We start from the raw sequence: 18,017 nt of genomic DNA on the forward strand, positions 1-18,017 counted from the left end.
CCTGAAAAATGTATAACCCATATGGTATATTGGTTATCTTTGACAGTTATTAAATTCTCCATAAATTCAGTCCATTGCTCTTCCCTGTTACAGATATGATTTACAATGTAACCCTAAGCAAAATTATATACTTCTAAATCCACCAACTTTAATGGTTTCAAAGGACTATACTGCAGGCATAGTAGTACTTTTAATCTAAATTCTATTTTAAATCATATGTTCCTTGTCTGTTTGATCAAACACCAGACACAGTAATTTTTGACAGTTGGTTATAAACAATAAAAATGCCTTGTGCAAAACACTATTCAGAAAAATATTTCTGTCCCAACTTTCCCTTCATTTAAGGAAGCTCAAACCAATTTCCAACAACATGCCAAAACCAGGCACAGCATACCATGCTTTAAATGAACAATTAAAAAAGCAAAGATCTGCTGCTCTGTGTTTATAAGAGAAAAGTAGTGTTCCAACACCTTCCTGCTTGTTCATGTACCTTTCATCTCACTGCAGAAGGCATGGCTATAAGGTTCTTTCTGAGGAACTTAGATACTGGAAGTTTTACTATGAGGAAGAAATCTATACCATCTTACCTGTTTTTATGACAGATGTTGGTTCGCCTCCTCCAAGGCTTGCTCTGCTAATGGAAGGGCTGCTGATGTCTGTCCAGTAAACTATTTTCTCTACGCAGTCATAGGCAACTCCAATGACAACTTTATCCTGGAACATAATCACAAGACTCAGAACTAATTAAACTCCTACTCCTAGAACTGGTTCAGCATTAAGATAGTTAAAATGCCTATATTACTTTCAGGGAACGTGAAAGAGTTGAGAAAATGAACTAAAAAAGATCTAACAGCCGGGACTTCCGGTTTGGGATTCATGGAGGTCTAACGCAGCTCCATTTGTGGAGCTGACCGGATTGCCGTTTTAACCGGCCGGAGGGGTGAAAATAACCCGCGGCCGACTGCTCTCAGGCGGGGAGCAGGCAAAGAACGCTCAAGACCCTAGGGTGAGTTAGATCTCGGACGAGGGGGGGCTCTACACAAGGAGTCTCCCCCCCGATCCTTGAGGTCCCACCTTGCGACGGGTCGGCTATAATCTCTGCGGCAATTTTGGGGCCAATTCGGCTGGCATAAGACCTACATACCCAAGCTTCGATCGGGGAGGGAAGTCGAGAGGAGAATTTAAGATCGAAACAGCGATTACAACCCGAGAAAGCTGGAGAGAAGGTAAAGATCGCTATCTCTTGAAACGGGACAGATTGACAAAAACAGAGAGGAAAGAAAGTAGACTTTTAAACTGCAACAGACTAGCGAAAAGGAGGTGAAGACTCGGCAGGAGTTGTATTTTAAAAGAGACTAAGTTTAAAGAAGTTATTACAAAAATCGGACTATTGTTTTGAATACCTGTGGTTTTGGAGCTGTGGGAAAAAGACACCATCGCGAGACCTGCTGTGGGAAGACGGGAGACAGGAAGTGCGTAACAACAATAGAGTGGCTGGAGGGAAGCGGCCCTTGCCAAAGGACAGGAAGTGGGGAATCGCCATCTTTGAAAGTGGAAGGGTCGTGGCTTCAGCGGAAGAGGAAGTAGGCCATCTTGGATTATAATAACATAGAGAAACCATAGAGAAAAGACGCCCGACATTTTGGATATAAAAAATTAATTTTGGCAAAGATTGGGACATTTAAAAAAAAAAAAAAGGAAAACGTTTAATTATACGCCACGGAGCTGAGGAAGAGAGCAGATTCGTGGGAGCGAGCTAAAGCAAGCCCCACGATGTCGAAAAAAGAGTGGCAATCGGCAATAGAAAACTTGGACAAAAAACTTATAGACATGATGAAAGAACTTAAGGACACGAAATTGGAGCTTATTAAAGAGGTCAAGGAAGTTACACAGACAGTAAAGTCGGAGCTGTCAGAAGTGAAAAAAGGTGTGGAAACGATTAGCAGTGAATTACAAGGAACGCAGCAGAGAGTTAAAACAGTAGAAGACGCGATGGAGAATTTAATAGACACGCAACAAACAGAGATGAGATTGGTGAAGGGGAGGATGTCAGTTGCAGAAACTAAACACATGGAGAAGCAGCTTCGTTTTCGCGGTCTGCCAGAAGTGGAAGGGAAGTCAGCGCAAGAACAGATGACTGAGGTGTTGGCTGATTACCTGGGGAAGGAGGAGGAGGAAATTGTGGCTATCCTAGATGTGGCGTATCGTGTGAACTCGAGAATTGCAACCCAGAGGAAACTACCAAGGGATGTGATTGTGCAGTTTACAACTAGAAATATGAAAGAGAGGATTGTGACCAAACAATTTCAAGATCCATTGGAGATTGATGGCAAGACGATTATTATAATGAAGGAACTGCCCAGATCAGTGTTATTGGACAGGAAAAAATATAGAGTGCTAATTCAGACTTTGAAGGACATGAATATCAGATACAGATGGGAGTTACCGGAAGGAGTGTCCTTTGAGTTTGGAGGGGCAAAAAAACGTATCAGATCTGAGCGGGAGATGGAGAGATTTATCAAGGACAATGAAAAAGACTTACCAACAAAACCATGAATATGGAGTGTAAAGTATTATCTTGGAATGTAAATGGACTAAACTCACCGAATAAGAGAAAAAATATTTTTCATTGGCTACTAAAACAAAAATGTGATATTGTTTGTTTGCAGGAGACCCACATTAGAAAACAGGATGTAAAATATTTAAAATCTGGAAAATTGGGCAAAGAATTTGTAGCGGCTTCCAACAAGAAAAAAAGAGGAGTGGTGTTGTATATAAAAGAGGAGCTGCAGCCAAAATTTGTTATGAGAGATGTGGAAGCTAGATTTGTAGCAGTGGAATGTAATTGGAACTTAAAGAGAGTGTTGGTAGTCGGACTTTATGCACCTAACGGTGCAAAGGAAAGCTTCTTTGAGGACTTAAGGAAGCACCTAGACGATCTTGTATATGACCAGATAATTCTTGCTGGAGATTTCAATGGAGTGACAGACTTGGAATTAGAAAAAAGACTACAAAAGCACAAAAGAAAAGAGGACTATTGCCAAAGCTTTTTTTTGAGTTGATTCAACAAGAGACTCTCGAAGACGTATGGAGGAGAGAATATCCTAAAACCAAACAGTTTACTTTTTATTCTGCAAGGCATCTTACATTATCAAGAATTGATATGATCTGGGCCTCAAAGGACTTAGCGCTATGGACTAAGGAGGTAGAAATAATGCCGATGGTAGGCTCAGATCACAATCCAATTATGTGGAAATTTGGAAAAAGGAGAAAAAGGAAAGCCTGGAGAATAAATGAGGACCTGTTACAGGAAAGTGAGAATATGGAAACACTGAGAAGAGAGACTAAGTTTTTTATACAATACAACGTGAATAAAGAAGTACCAACCAGTAAAGTTTGGGACGCGTACAAGGCGGTTGTAAGGGGCATACTAATGGACTTAAATGGTAGAGCAAGGAAAAAGAAAGAGGAGAAAAGACAAGAGATTGAGGAGAAAATAAAGGCCAAAGAAGTACAGTTAAAAAAGAGACCAGGGAAAAAGAAAATACATCAGGAAATCAAAATTCTTCAAGAACAGTTAACAGCAATGAGTAACAAAGAATTGGAGTGGAACCTTAAAAGACTGAATCAAAAAGTTTTTGAGGGTGCTAATAAACCTGGGAAATATTTGGCATGGCAATTAAAGAAGAAAAGGGAAAAGAAAATAATAAATAAAATTTGTGAAGAAAACAAAACGTATTTGGAGCAGACTACCATTAGCAGAGCCTTTTATAAATTTTACGCTAAGCTGTATAATAAAAAAGAAGTAAATAAAGAATCAATAGCATCATATTTGGAGAAAACCAAACTTCCAGTGATCTCGGAAGCTTGGAGAAATAAGTTGAACAGTGAAGTAACTGATGAGGAAATAAATATGGCAATACAATCCGCAAATCTAGGAAAGGCGCCAGGGCCAGATGGACTTACGGCTAAATTTTATAAGACAATGGCCAATGAACTGGCACCATTCCTAAAAGAGGTGATGAACGGAGTTTTTAGGGATCAAAGAATTCCAGACACTTGGAGCGAAGCGAATATATCATTGATCCCAAAAGAGGGCCAAGATCTGACTAGCGTGAAAAATTATAGGCCTATATCACTACTCAATAATGACTATAAAATTTTTGCGAAGATATTGGCGGAGAGATTGAAGGGGTGGCTCTCGGAAGTCATAGAGGAGGAACAAGCAGGCTTTTTGCCAGACAGACAAATAAGAGACAACTTAAGGACAGTGATCAATGCTATTGAATACTACGACAAGCGTTGTGACAAAGAGGTTGGTTTCTTCTTTGTAGACGCTGAAAAAGCGTTTGACAATTTAAACTGGGACTTTATGTTTGCCACTATGGAAAAGCTACAACTGGGAGAAAGATTCGTCAGAGCAATCAAGGAAATCTATAGAGACCAGACTGCAGCAATTGTAGTGAATGATGAATTGACCAAAAAATTGACGATTAGTAAAGGAACAAGACAAGGTTGCCCGTTATCTCCATTGTTGTTCATTTTAGTATTGGAGATTCTGATGATACAAATTCGACAAGATGAGGAAATACGAGGAATAAAAATAAAGGACTATTCATATAAGGTCAGAGCATTTGCAGACGACATAATGTTAATTGTAGAAGACCCACTGGAGAACATGCCAAAAGTGATAGACAAGATCAAGGAGTTTGGAGATTTGGCAGGTTTCTTCATTAACAAAAAGAAGTCAAAGATATTATGCAAAAACATGACTAAGCAGAAACAACAATTGTTAATGGAAACAACGGATTGTGAAGTAACTAGTAAGGTGAAATACTTGGGAGTTGAGCTGACTGCAAAAAATATAGACTTGTTCAAGAATAATTATGAAAAATTATGGACTCAGATAGAGAGAGACTTGATCAAATGGAATAGATTGAACCTGTCATGGTTGGGCAGGATTGCAGCAGTTAAGATGAATGTGTTACCAAGAGTAATGTTTTTGTTACAGACAATACCAATCATCAGAGACTCTAAACAATTTGAAAAATGGCAGAGGAAAATATCAGATTTTGTTTGGGCAGGCAAGAAGCCTCGAGTGAAAGTAAAAGTTTTACAAGATGCAAAGGAGAGAGGCGGAATGCAACTGCCCAATCTGAGACTTTACCATGATGCAATCTGCCTAGTTTGGCTAAAAGAGTGGATGACATTAAAGAATAAGAAACTATTAGCCCTAGAGGGATATAAAAAAATTTTTGGATGGCACGCATACCTATGGCATGACAAAGTAAAGGTCAACTCGATGTTCCTGCATCATTTTGTAAGGAGAAGTCTATTTACAATCTGGAAGAAGTATAGAACTTACCTACAAGAAGGAACCCCCTTGTGGGTGGTTCCATATGAGGTGATAGATCCGAGAGCTGTGGATAATGAACAACAATGTTTAACGTACAAAGAAATAACTAAGATTGAAGTATCTAAACTTAGAATAAAGACGCAAGAGGAACTATCACCTAACTATGATTGGTTTCAGTATAGACAGATTAGAGACTTATACAACTCAGACTTTGCAAAAGGGGGCATACGAACAAAGAACTCGGAACTAGAGCAGACCCTTCTTAAAGAAGACAAGAAAAGAATATCCAAGGTATACCAAGTATTGCTGAAATGGTATACTGAGGACGAGATAGTTAAAACACAGATGGTGAAATGGGCTATAAATTTCAACAAAGAAATAACAATGGAGGCATGGGAATACTTGTGGAAAACTACAATGAAGACAACGACATGTATCAATATTAAAGAGAACATTTTCAAAATGATCTATCGTTGGTACATGACACCAAAGAAGATTGCGCTAGGGAATTTGAATACTTCTAATAAATGCTGGAAATGTAAGAAACATGAGGGCTCCCTCTATCATATGTGGTGGTCGTGTGAGGTAGCTAGGCAGTTCTGGGGGGAAATAATAAGAGAAATGAGTGAAATTTTACAGTTTCAAATAAATAAGAACCCAGAACTCCTGCTGCTAAACTTGGGAATGGAGGGAATTCCAGCCCATCATAGGACGTTGATTTTTTATATGACTGCAGCAGCTAGACTTTTGTATGCGCAGAAATGGAAAGTACAAGAAGTACCAACTATTGAAGATTGGATCTACAAATTGCTGTATATGGCTGAAATGGACAAGATGACAAGAAAACTGAGAGATCTGGACTCAGGGCAGTTCAACACAGACTGGGAGAAGCTGAAACAATACCTGGAGAAGAAATGGGAGGTGGGAGGAAAACTGTGGCAGTTTGAGAACTACTGAAATATAATAAAAGTATAAAAGAGAGGGGTGACTTTACCGGGGGAGGAAGAGAAATGTGAATTTATAAGCAGTTAGATTAATTGATTGAGATATATATAGATATGTATAGGTCAACTGATAGAGAATAATTAATGATAAGGTTTAAACATGAGGATTGACTAACTAACAATATTTTCTCTCTTTGACAAGATTTATATGCACCAAACTGAATGTATAGAAGAGTTAAATTGATTGAGTATCTGAGGAGTTATATAGAATTACCATAAAAAGTTGAAATGAGTAATATATAGAGAACAAATCAAATTGTTTGATTTAAATGTGGGAAATTTTTATGGTTTATGATATATAGGTTTATATAGAATTATTCAAAATTGGAAAATGGGATAAATTGTTTATCTAAAGACGTATAGTTTGGGTGTATAATAATTAAAGGAGTTAATGATGCACTGCTTAATATAATGGAGAATGTATATCTGTTTTAGACAGAGGAATTTAATAGAAGTAAGGGAAAAGGGACAGAGGGTGGGAAAGCTGTTGGAAGTCAACAAAAGGGGGGGAAAGGGAGGGGGTTAGAAACGAAAAATTAGGGGAAAATTGATTGTAATGTAAAAATAAAAATGTTCTAACCCAATAAAAAATTTTTCAAAAAAAAAAAAAAAAAGATCTAACAGCCATTACACATATTTTTTAACGAGCTGGTTTTAAGTTAGCCTGACCTGACTCTTCTTCCCCTTAGTCAGGTGAGGGTCTAATTTCCCAAGTGCCACAGTGCCCTGAATTGGATAAAGACCATTGTGCAGGGGAGAAGGGGTTTCAGTCTCCCTCCCATACACCATTTTCCTTACCCAAAAGGGCCCAAGGTATTATTTGCACCACTATTGGGCTGCATGATGTGTTTTTCTTTCTTCTGTAGCACAAAATATTCTCCCTGCACATGATGCTCCTGGGGAACTCCTCAAGAACAGCATTTTAGACCGCAGCAGAAAGGGGGAGGCAAGAAAGCTGTGTTTCGTGGACAGAAATAATTCTTGTAGAGAAATGCTTCACTGGATCCAAGCCAGAGTACCAATTTCAAGACATCAGATATGCCGTTAAGACTCAGAGGCAAGTGACAAGATGAAAAGCGTGAGGAAGTCACCGTACAGGAAAAGTCTTCATCTGACAATGGGAGAAAAGAACTGGCTTGGCTCATATACAACACCATGCCATGGCTACTGTTTGCAACCCAGTGTTTGCAATCCTTGTTTTCAGGGCAAGCACAAAACAGTTTACTGGTTTCAATGGTGGCAAGCTACAGTTTGCCATGAAACCAGAAATATTAGCTGGTCACACAAGAAGGAAGGCAAGAAGAAAGAGGGAACGTGAGTCTAAGCCAGAAACTCCTTCAAGTCTGAGTTGCGTAGCATTACATCTGAAACAAACTAGAGTGTGGGACATAAAACCATCCACTAAGTCCAGGCACAGATAAATAAAATAACTGAAGGGTGTAGGGAGACTATCCAGAGTAAAAGAAATAAACAAAACTGATTATAAAATTTATATGAGGGAAAAATCGTTAAGGAAAGTTGAAGCTTAGCGGAAGAGTCTTTAAAAAGTATAAAAGTTTATAGCCTTCTCATATGAGCAGCTAGAACTGAAGCACTGTTTAAAGCACTGCAAGTTTTATAGAGGATTTTGACATGCTAAGGAAGTTAATAAAAATTAGCAAACATTTGTTTATGATAGGTCTGAAAGGCTATCTTAGAAGCAAGGTTTTTTTAAAAAAAATGTTATTCAATGTAAACTTTTTTTCATCTGATGCCCCTTTTACTGTAAATAAAGATCTTAACTCCCAAGATTTCAAAATCTTTATTGTTTTCCTTAAAAGCAAGTAAATCAATTTCAGGGCTACCAAATTTACAGTAAATGTGCTCTTGAAATAGGATTATTTACAATGTATTTCCTCCAATGAAAGCTTCCATGTTCATTAATGCAAGTGGTTGGTACTGGTTCAGTGTATACTTACGGGCACATACAACAAAGCTTTTGCATCTGATTTCTTCATAGTGTTCCCCTCTAGAGGGACATGGTCAATCTTTCCACTCTGAGCAATGAGTAAGTGTGTTCCTGGAGGCAGAGGAATTGTATCTGGTTTTACAGAGGGTCCAACTACAACAGGTGGAGAAACTGTGCTCAGACCTTGTTGTCAAATGACAAAAAAGAAAAAAAAGAACTCAGATTGTGGAAAAAACATGGGGAAAAATGCATCTGCAAAGCAACATTACTCTAAAATATAATGGAACCAGTTCAAACATAGCTAAAGAAAAGTCCCATTGGTTTCAGTTGAAAGCATAAATATGCATTTAACAGTGCAATCTTAACTAAGTAAGTCAATGTAAGTCCATTGACGTCAACAGGCTTAGGGTTTTGATGTTAAGGATTGCACTGCAAGTTTCTTGCAGTGAAATCAGACTTAAAATGTATGCATTTGGATAGCAGTAGGAGACTTGTTTGCTGTGTTTCTTTCCTGAAGAGATAAAGCTCTAGAAAGAACAATTTTATCCCATGGAAAATGCTCTACCATATATCTACAATACCTTCTAATACTGAGCTTTGTGGTCTTATGCTTATCAACAGCGCAAGGATACAGAGCCACCCACAGATGGACAGGGCTCTCTCCATATTCAGAGAGAGTTCGGTAAGAATTTTTTAAGATTTTGAGCAAGGCTGTAACAGCTACTATTACACTTGATCGGTTCTTCAAAAATAGCTTAACAAAATGGGCAATGTATAAGCATAAATGCATTGTGGGGCTCTTGGGGGAGTAAAGCAACATCATGTAGGGGATACATGCTAGGAAGTAACAAAAGAGTGAGGTGTGATGCCAACACGATTTACTTAGTTTTGTTCCAGTGCACCCAATCTAGCCCCTACTTTGGTTCTGTAATGAGCTGCTCCCCCAAGTCTGTGCTGGGTCCCCCGACAGGACTGACAGCAGCCCCCTCCTCTTCTCTTTCCTCCTCCTCCATGACCAAGCTGGCCTTTATTTCCTTTTCTGTCTCTTCACCTCCTGGGCCATTTTCACACATGGTTAACGTCACGCAACATCACGTAACACTCATGGAACGCTAGCATCTTTATGGTGCGATTTCTGACGCCATCATGCCACGAAAATGGAATCATGATGGGGTGATGTCAGAAATCGTGCCATGAAGATGCTACCATTCCATGAGTGTTGCACGATGTTGCGCAATATTAACAACTTGTGAAAACGGCCCTGGTCTGGCTTTCCCTGGACTTTCCCTGGTCTGGGATTCCCTTTCTGCCTCTGCTAGTACCTGCTCTGCTCCCCTCCCCATTAAGCCTGACTACAATGCTTCCTTCTCAGTAACACTCTCATTGACCAGCTCATCTCCTCCCTCACCACATCCTAGCTGAGACTGTCTGGGGCCAGAGAGCTACTGTATGAGGATCCAGCTCCTCCTGGAGCACAGTGGATGCCACAGAACCAGCAGGTGAATCCTCAATGGTAAGAAGCCCATCTGCAGCTGCAGCATCACTGCATTCATTAGTGGGGCATGTCCCCTCCATCACTGTCATGGGCCAGTCAAGGCACAGAAATGTTCGAGAGGACTCCTCAGGAGAAGAGGAGCCCTGGGTAGCTAGCCCTAAACAAGACACCAGCAAGCAAGCTGATAAGCTGCAGGTTCATCAGGACTAACAGGAAGCAGCTGAGGCAGAGCTACTGAGCCCCAAGGCAACAGGTGAATCCCAGTTGGTTGTTCCTAGCCCGCACCCCTGGAGCACTGGAGATGACAGAAAAGAGCAAGTCTGCAGGAGAGATGGCAAAGTGCATGCCTCCTGGCCAGACACCAGCTGCTTACTGATAGCGACAAGGAGTAGCCCCAGGATCACTCCCAAGCAGCTGGCTATAAGCCCAGCCCTCTGGTGCCTGGCTATAAAACCTAGCCAAGAGAGACTATCAAGTGTGGAAACAACAAGTTGCCATCCCCTGACTCTTGCCTTGGAGCCTACCTTGTTCATGTGCTCTGATTCTGCCTTTGTCTAGCCCTTGAACTTGCCAATAACTGACCTTTGGACCAGGTTACCACTGGCTTTTGGACTTAGGACTGGACCTTGGCTACGCTACTGGAATTAGCCCATTGCCTGAGGCTTTCATGCTCTGGGAATGGAGCTTGCGCTGCCCCAGCCTGACACTCAACAATGGTGGTCCTCCCAGTGAGGTCACCTTGCTTGCCTTGCTGATTGTCTGGGAGCCAACCTTGGCTATGGCAGGCTTCTCTTACGGTTCTCTTCCAAGTCATGTAGCCACTTGGTAAGGGGGCTGCTTGGGTCTGACTCTCGTAGCCTGGCATTTCTTGGGCCATTCCTGGTAGGATAGCTGGCACCAGCCTGCCACACACACATGAAAACACAGAACTGGATTGTACGGGAGGAATATGCCCATAAACCAAGTGCCTACTGAATCGAACTACTGTTTCAACAATGTAACAGTTTAGGAACAACTTACATGGAGGTCGGATTCCTGGTCCAGTTCTTGTGCCATCAATCTCATTACCATCTCTGTCTACACACCAGCAATATCCACTGCTAGAATGGCACTGAGTTGGCAAATAATTCCCATAAACATCACACTGAGGAATAAACTGGCCAATTGGTCTGGGTCCTCCTGGACCAAAAGTTAAAACTTGTTCCTGTTCACGCTGACATTTTGTCTTTTCTACTTCTGTGAATAAAACAAAGGGAAGGGGGGAAGGTTGTGGATATTTTATTCCATTTATTTTCTATGCTCTCTTATGTGGTTTTTAACACGTTGTACTGCTTTTATGCTTCTAGTAATACTTGTTTTTAGGAGGAAACTTATTTTTTAAAATCGTTCTCTCAAACATGATATTTCTGATTCTGCTTTAACAGTATGTATCTGCTCAATTTTAGCTGTTTAAATTCCATGCTGCTATTTTGTGCCTTTAAAATTGCTGCTTCTTGCTTCTATTTTATGCTGTTTAAATTGTGATGTTTTAATTTTATTAATTTATATTTCTGTAAGTCATCTCAAAGATATACTCTTGACATAAAAGGTATATTTTAAACAAACATAGCCATGACATAGACAACAATCTCTAGTTAGTCTTCCAGACATGAATAACACATCCAGGGCTTTTATTGAGGGGGAAGCTCCAGAATCTGCCCACATGATTTCTTCCACCTTCGGCCCTGCGGGCTCTGCAGAGGAGGTTTAGCTGCTTTGAGTTCATTCTGCTTTCTTGAGAGGGAGGGGGAGGGGGAGAGAGAGAGAGAGAGAGAGAGAGAGAGACGGGGGCCCAGCAGTAGCTCTGCTGAGGAGGCTTAGCTGCTTTGAATTCATTCTGCTTTCTTTTCATGGGGGGGGGGAGGGGGAGCTGTGTGTGTGTGCTGCTTTGAGTTCATTCTGCTTTCTTTTTGGGGGCTGGGGTGGGGCTGTGTGTGTGTGTGTGTTGCTTTCATTCTTTTAGTTGACTGAAGTTCACATTGTTATGGTTCCCACAGCTTTTGAATGCAGATTGGTTCTGTGTTAGTTAAATATATCAGTTATGGTTATTTGTATTAGTTAAAATATCAGTTATGGTTATTCCAGTTTTATGCTAGGAATGGGTAGCTGTGTCCAAGTCACAGAAGGCTTTCATCAATATATTCATCAGCATATAGGTGTTCTTATATCTTAATAGCTGTAACTCAAAGGGTTCTCCCCACCCTCAGCTGATTAACATCACTGAAATTGCAGTGGACATATGGGTGTTATGGAAGTTTTTATGAATATTTGTCTGGGACACTGGAATATTTATAAGCATTTCACAGTGTCACAAGTCACAACTACTTAGCCATTTGTAGGGTAGAGTTGGCAGGCAACAAAAAAACCATTTTAAATTAAGTATAAATCTAATGCAGCTAAAGTTGAATATCTAATTTTGAATTGTTCCAGTAAAACAACACTCTCCCTGAAAATTTGAAAATTCAATATTCATTAGATTAGGCATTTCAGACTCTGTGGGATTTTGAGAAAGAATTTTGGATTTTTTTTTCTACACTGGCAAAAGGAATCTGTTAGAATTTAGATTTGTGAGATGGGTTTTGGATTTTTAGAGGCCCCCTCCTTCTTGCATATTTTAAAATATGATTCTAAAGAAATGAAATGTTTGGGAAAGGGAATGGAAGATTTCACTTTTTATAGAGAATACAGAAAGGAAACAAACCCTTTCTTATAATAGTGTAATTTTCCAAGCTTACTAACATTTATCTCATTGTAATGCATTGTGCTGGGTTCCGGGAGCGACATCACTTCCAGGAGTGGCAGCACTTCTGGAAGTGACGTCATCATGCATTTCCGGGAGCGCACACGTGCTTTACGCACGCACATGTGATAATAGAGTTCCACCACCTCTTTTCCCAGAAAAGAAGCCCTGATCCTGGTTTGTGCATGAACACTGGATTGTCTGCTTCTTGCCTTTTGCCTCCCAGGAGTAGAGAAGTGAGTGCCCAGAAAAAAGTGAGAGAAACTCTCTGCCCAGATTCACCCATTCCAATTTTAAAAAATAGGAAAATTTGGAGGATCACTGAAAAAGAACTCGTACGGAATATTTCTCTTTTTTGAATGAGTAAAACGCTTAAGGCACAGTCAAAATGAATAGCATGAAAAAGTCTGAGGACTTCACCTTTTTTTCCCAATAAACTTGAAAATTTTAGAGGAACATTGAAAAAAACCTCTTATCCTGAATAATACATTATTAAAGAGTTCAGTGTTTTATTTATTTATTTATTTATTTTTATTTATGTCATTTATAGTCCACCTTTCTCTGTGAGACTGAAGGTGGATTACACAGTATGAGATTAGTACAATCAGTATCCAGTACATTTCAATACAGTATCAAGGACATTTCCGTAAACCATAGGGTAAATAGATACAAGTTTAAAAGACACAGTATTAGCAAGAATCCAATACAGAGTAAAAAAAAATACTGAAATGGAACATTATCCAGACATGCTGGTAGCCCAACCTATTGTGATTGAGTTTCGTCCAAATAATCCATTCGTTTTCTACAGAATTTGCTCTCTGTCTTCATCTTTTATTTTTTACCTTTCACATGGCACAAATTAAAGATACATGTGCTATGGAAGCATAAGGTGCAACCTTTCGCAACTTTTTCTCAAATATAGCATACACTTGCAGTTTTCTTAGGGAAAATGGTATTTATATTTTCTATTTCATAAATATGCCAAATAGTATAATTTTATATGCTAAGTAAGTTATAAATGATACCTTTGTTGAATCAGTAAAACTAGTTTAGGTTTGATACAAAAGTAACTAAGTAAACTAAATACTGTGTGCATATTTCAATTGCCCCCAACATTTCTGGGGATTTTTTGCAGGAAAAAAGATTTAAAAGCCCCCTCCTCCATGCCTTCAACATTTGTGAAATTTTATCTTTATACCCAGGAGGCAGAAATGCTCCCTATATTGAATGAAGCCCAGCAACACAAACTGTCATGTATGAATTCAGACATCACAACAAATCAGTTTCTACAAACTGGCTACAAACTGCAGTTTTAAATTCTACTCCTGCTGCTGCAGAAGCAAGCAATGGCATCAGACAGCAACGTGGGCAGACAGAGAGGCTCCCTGTCTCCCTCCCCTAATACATACCTTTGATGCTATTTCAGCAGCATCCAAGGCATCCGGTGCGCTCTGGGTGCTGTAACTTTCAGGACGCCAGACAAAGACATTGTGGGGTGGTAGAGAAGAGAGAAAGAAGATGGGAAGGAGGCAGAGAAACTCCTCCCTTCCTCTGACTGTTGGTCAGCAGGCCATTTGCCTGCATCCCTGGTCTGCTTCTGCAGCAGCAGCAGCAGGTGATAAATTGAGCTGGGAAAAAAGAGAGGAAGACTACTTCTTCGGCTCGATTAAAAAATCCAAGCCAGAGAAAAATGTTCTGGGGCTGATAGAATTTCGTGGCACTTCTAGTTACGACAGGTTTTTCAAAATGGAGAAATACCATATTATTTTTTGGGTGTTCAGTGGTAGTTTGAAGGCTTCCAAAAAGCCAGACCATTATACCATAGTATAGTATATGGTATATATTATAGTATGGTATAATGAGATGCTAGAATTTTTTTTGAACCTACAATTTAGCTAAGCTATAATGCATACAGACACTTGTAATGTTGCAGCAAATGCCTAGATAGCAAATACAAAAAAAGTCATGTTGCAGAAATCCAACTTTAAAAAGATTCATGCAGATTTTACAGATTTTTTTTGCTGTTGTTTATATTAGCATAGAGAAAAATCATCCATGTGTTAGAGTCTCACCGTCTAGTGAAGCTACATCATGGAGTGATTTAAAGCAGCCTTTATGCAGTTATGGTAAGATGTACACCAACTAATTTCTCTGTATACTTGGATAATTCAATGAACCACAAGAAGTAAGTAATCTTTGCTTCTTAACTGATGTGCTTTCATAGTTTCTAAAAGCTGAAAACTACAGTGCATCACTGTTAGGATGCTGTTCTTGTTGTCAGGGCTTGCCGCCGCTGCCGCTGGGCGTGGCATTGGGCGGTCTGCTCCTGACGTCATAGGGGGGCCAGGGATGCTGCAGGACCCTGCTCTGTGAAAGGAGGGGCGGTATACCTCACCCAGACTCCCTCTCAGTCCACTCACTGGCCTGCTCAACCTGGCCTGCTTGCCCCCTGTGTCCTTCTTCATCCCCTCCTTCCAGAACTCTCCTCCAAACCTCCACTCTTGCATTGCACCGCTCTCACTCCACATTATCACTCCTTACTCACATCCACCACCACAGGGCTCTTCCCAGCCAGCTTTTATAGGGCTTCCTTCTACTGCCCCACCCCTCTTCCAGCCCAGTCTTGGGCTGCACCAAGCAGTTGCAGCTGGGGTAGCTGATCTGGCCCCACTGACCAGCACCAGCTGTGCCTTGTTCCCTGGCTGCCCAGCCTCCCTGCCTTGGCTGATTGCTGAAGGCCTGTCCAGCTGCAGTCCCCTGGCTAGCAGCTCGGCCTCCCTGGCTGAGCTGATGGCTGAAGGTGGGTCCAGCTGCAGCTCCTTGGCTGGTTGCCCAGGGCTTCCTGCAGAGTGCCTCCAATAGCCCCACCTGGAGTGGCTTGGCTTCTGGCAACTCCTGGGCCAGGCTACTATTTTCTAGCTGGGGCGTGGCTTTGGGCTGTTGGGGCTGCTGCTGCTTCTCCTCTTTAGGTAAGGTCTTTGGGTGGGTGACTGCTGGGCCCCCAATCCCTCTGCCCTTGCCCCCTTCTGCCTTGCTTAGTCCCCTTTCCTTCCCCAGGGGAGTGGGACTCGCTGGCTTCTCTCTGTCTCCCCCTGACTCCTGAGGCCCTGGGCCTTTGCCTCTTGCCCCTGGCGCCGGCAGGTTCTGGCTCCATTTGCCCGTGGGAGGGGATGACCTGCTGTCCCCAGGCTGCCCCCTCTGCTTGCCAGTCAGACCGGTTGACCTACTGCCTGCGGGCTGACCGGTTGACCTGCTGGCTGCTGGCTGCCCCCTCTGTTTGCCCGTCAGCCCAGTTGACCTGCTGTTCCCTCTTGTCAAGTCTGGGGGCTGGGGCTCAGACCCCGGACACACCTCCCCGCTTGGCTTTGAGTTGTGGGGGTCCGGTTCAGCCTCGAACATGCGGGACATGAAGTCCGCGTCCACATGCCGCGCCCCCTGGCGGTATTTGACGGTGAATTGGAAGGGTAGGAGGGAGAGGTACCACCGCAGCACCCTGGGGTTGTGCGCCTTCATGCGATGGAGCCACTGCAGGGGGGCATGGTCTGTCAGCAGTACAAAGGGGTTGTTGGCCAGGTAGTACTGCAGGGCCCCAACCACCCACTTGACCGCTAGGGCCTCCCGCTCCACCGTGGCGTAGCGCTTCTCGGCGGGCTGGAGCTTCCGGCTTAGGAATAGAATTGGGACATCCACGCCATCCCGCTCCTGGGTCAGCACGGCCCCGAGGCCGGTGTCCGAGGCGTCCGTGGCCAGTGTGAAGGGCCGGTCAAAGTCTGGGTTCCATAGGGCAGTGGCATTGGAGAGGGCTGACCGCAGGTCCTTAAAAGCTGCCTCTAGTTCTGGGGTCCACCGGACTTGGTTGGGCAGCCCCTTCCTCAAGCTGTCTGTCAGGGGCGCCGCTCGGGAGGCAAAGTGGGGGATGAACCGCCCGTAATACCCCAGCAGTCCTAGGAATCGCCGAACCTGCTTCTTGGTCTTGGGCTGTGGGGCGTCGGCTATTGAGGCCACCTTGTCCGGTGGTGGCCTGACTCGTCCTCCCCCGACCACAAAGCCCAGGTATTGGAGTTCCCGGAACCCCAGGTGGCTTTTCTTTGGGTTGGCCCGCAGTCCGGCCTGTTGAAGGGCTCTCAAGACTGACTCCAGGTGCTGGAGATGGGTGGGCCAGTCCGGGCTAAAGACAATGATGTCGTCAATGTAGGCCATAGCGTATGCCCGGCACTTGCCCAGCACCTGGTCCACTAGTCGCTGGAACGTGGCTGCTGCACCATGGAGCCCGAAAGGCATTTTCTTAAATTGAAAAAGACCTTGGGGAGTGGCGAAGGCTGTTTTCTCCCGATCTTCAGGTCGCACGGGCACCTGCCAGTACCCCTTGGTTAAATCGAGAGCTGACAGGTAGCGAGCGGACCCCAGGTGATCCACCAGCACATCTGCTCGGGGCATGGGATAGGCGTCGAACTTGGCCACCTTATTCAGCTCTCGGTAATCAACGCAGAAGCGGGTGGTCCCGTCCGGCTTGGGCACCAAGACTATTGGACTCCTCCAGGCACTCTGTGAGGGCTCAATCACCCCCAGCTGGAGCATCTCATCCGTCTCCTTTTCCACCGCCTCCCACCGCTTTCTAGGGATGGGTCGCCACGTAGCCCGAGCCGCCTGCCCTGGCTCGGTTGGGATGGCATGCTGTATCAGGCTGGTGCTACCTGGTCTGCGGGAGAAGACGCCTGGTACCCGGGCCCATAGAGCCTGTAGCTGGGCCCGCTGAGTTGGGTCGAGCTGGGGGTCCACCTTGGGCTCCTCGAATTCTGGGCCTTCTGTGGTCCACGGCAGCTCACTGGACGGGAGTTCCAGGGGGTCCTCTGCCAGCTGGCACTCCTCGCTGTCCCGCTCGTACCACCTCTTCAGCAGGTTCACGTGGAGCGTCTTCCTCTGGCGTCGACGAGGCCCACACTGGACCTCATAGGTGGTAGGTCCTAGTACCTTTGTCACCACATAGGGGCCTCGCCAGGGGTCCCCCTCCTCCCTGGGAAAAACTGTGCGGTGGACGAGGACCTTCTCCCCCAGCTGGAAGGTTCTCTGTCGCGTACCCCGGTCGTACGCGGCCTTCTGGTGTGTCTGGGCGTGGGCCAGCCGTCGGCCTGCTTCTGCTTGGAACTGCTGCACCCGCTCGCGGAGTTGGCTCACGTACTCCTGGACTGGGGGGGCTGGGGGGCTGGCTTGGGGGCCCCATTGCTCCACCAGGCGGGAGAGCATTCCTCGTGGCTTTCGCCCATACAGCAGTTCAAATGGGCTAAAGCCAGTGGAGGCCTGGGGGGTCTCTCGGAGGGCAAACATCAGGGGGTCGATATACAGGTCCCACTGGTGAGGTTTGTCATGCGTCATCTTTTTCAGGGCCTCCTTAACAGTCTGATTCAGGCGCTCTGCCAATCCATCTGTTTGGGGGT

General features: G+C 43.6%; 1 protein-coding gene across 1 annotated transcript in view; it reads right to left on the reverse strand.

Annotated features, from left to right (window-relative positions):
• The window catches only part of NID1 (nidogen 1), a 94,837-nt gene that overhangs the window by 24,532 nt on the left and 52,288 nt on the right, over positions 1–18,017 (reverse strand). Inside the window, exons 13-15 of the mRNA XM_054975120.1 lie at positions 10,824–11,039; positions 8,319–8,491; positions 588–714 (exon numbers count right to left, since the gene is read on the reverse strand). Of these exons, the coding sequence (XP_054831095.1) occupies positions 588–714; positions 8,319–8,491; positions 10,824–11,039 (516 nt within the window). The remainder of the gene's footprint in view (positions 1–587; positions 715–8,318; positions 8,492–10,823; positions 11,040–18,017) is intronic.

Source organism: Eublepharis macularius, chromosome 1 (genome assembly GCF_028583425.1).
Source record: "Eublepharis macularius isolate TG4126 chromosome 1, MPM_Emac_v1.0, whole genome shotgun sequence".
Taxonomy (NCBI): Eukaryota; Metazoa; Chordata; class Lepidosauria; order Squamata; family Eublepharidae; genus Eublepharis; species Eublepharis macularius.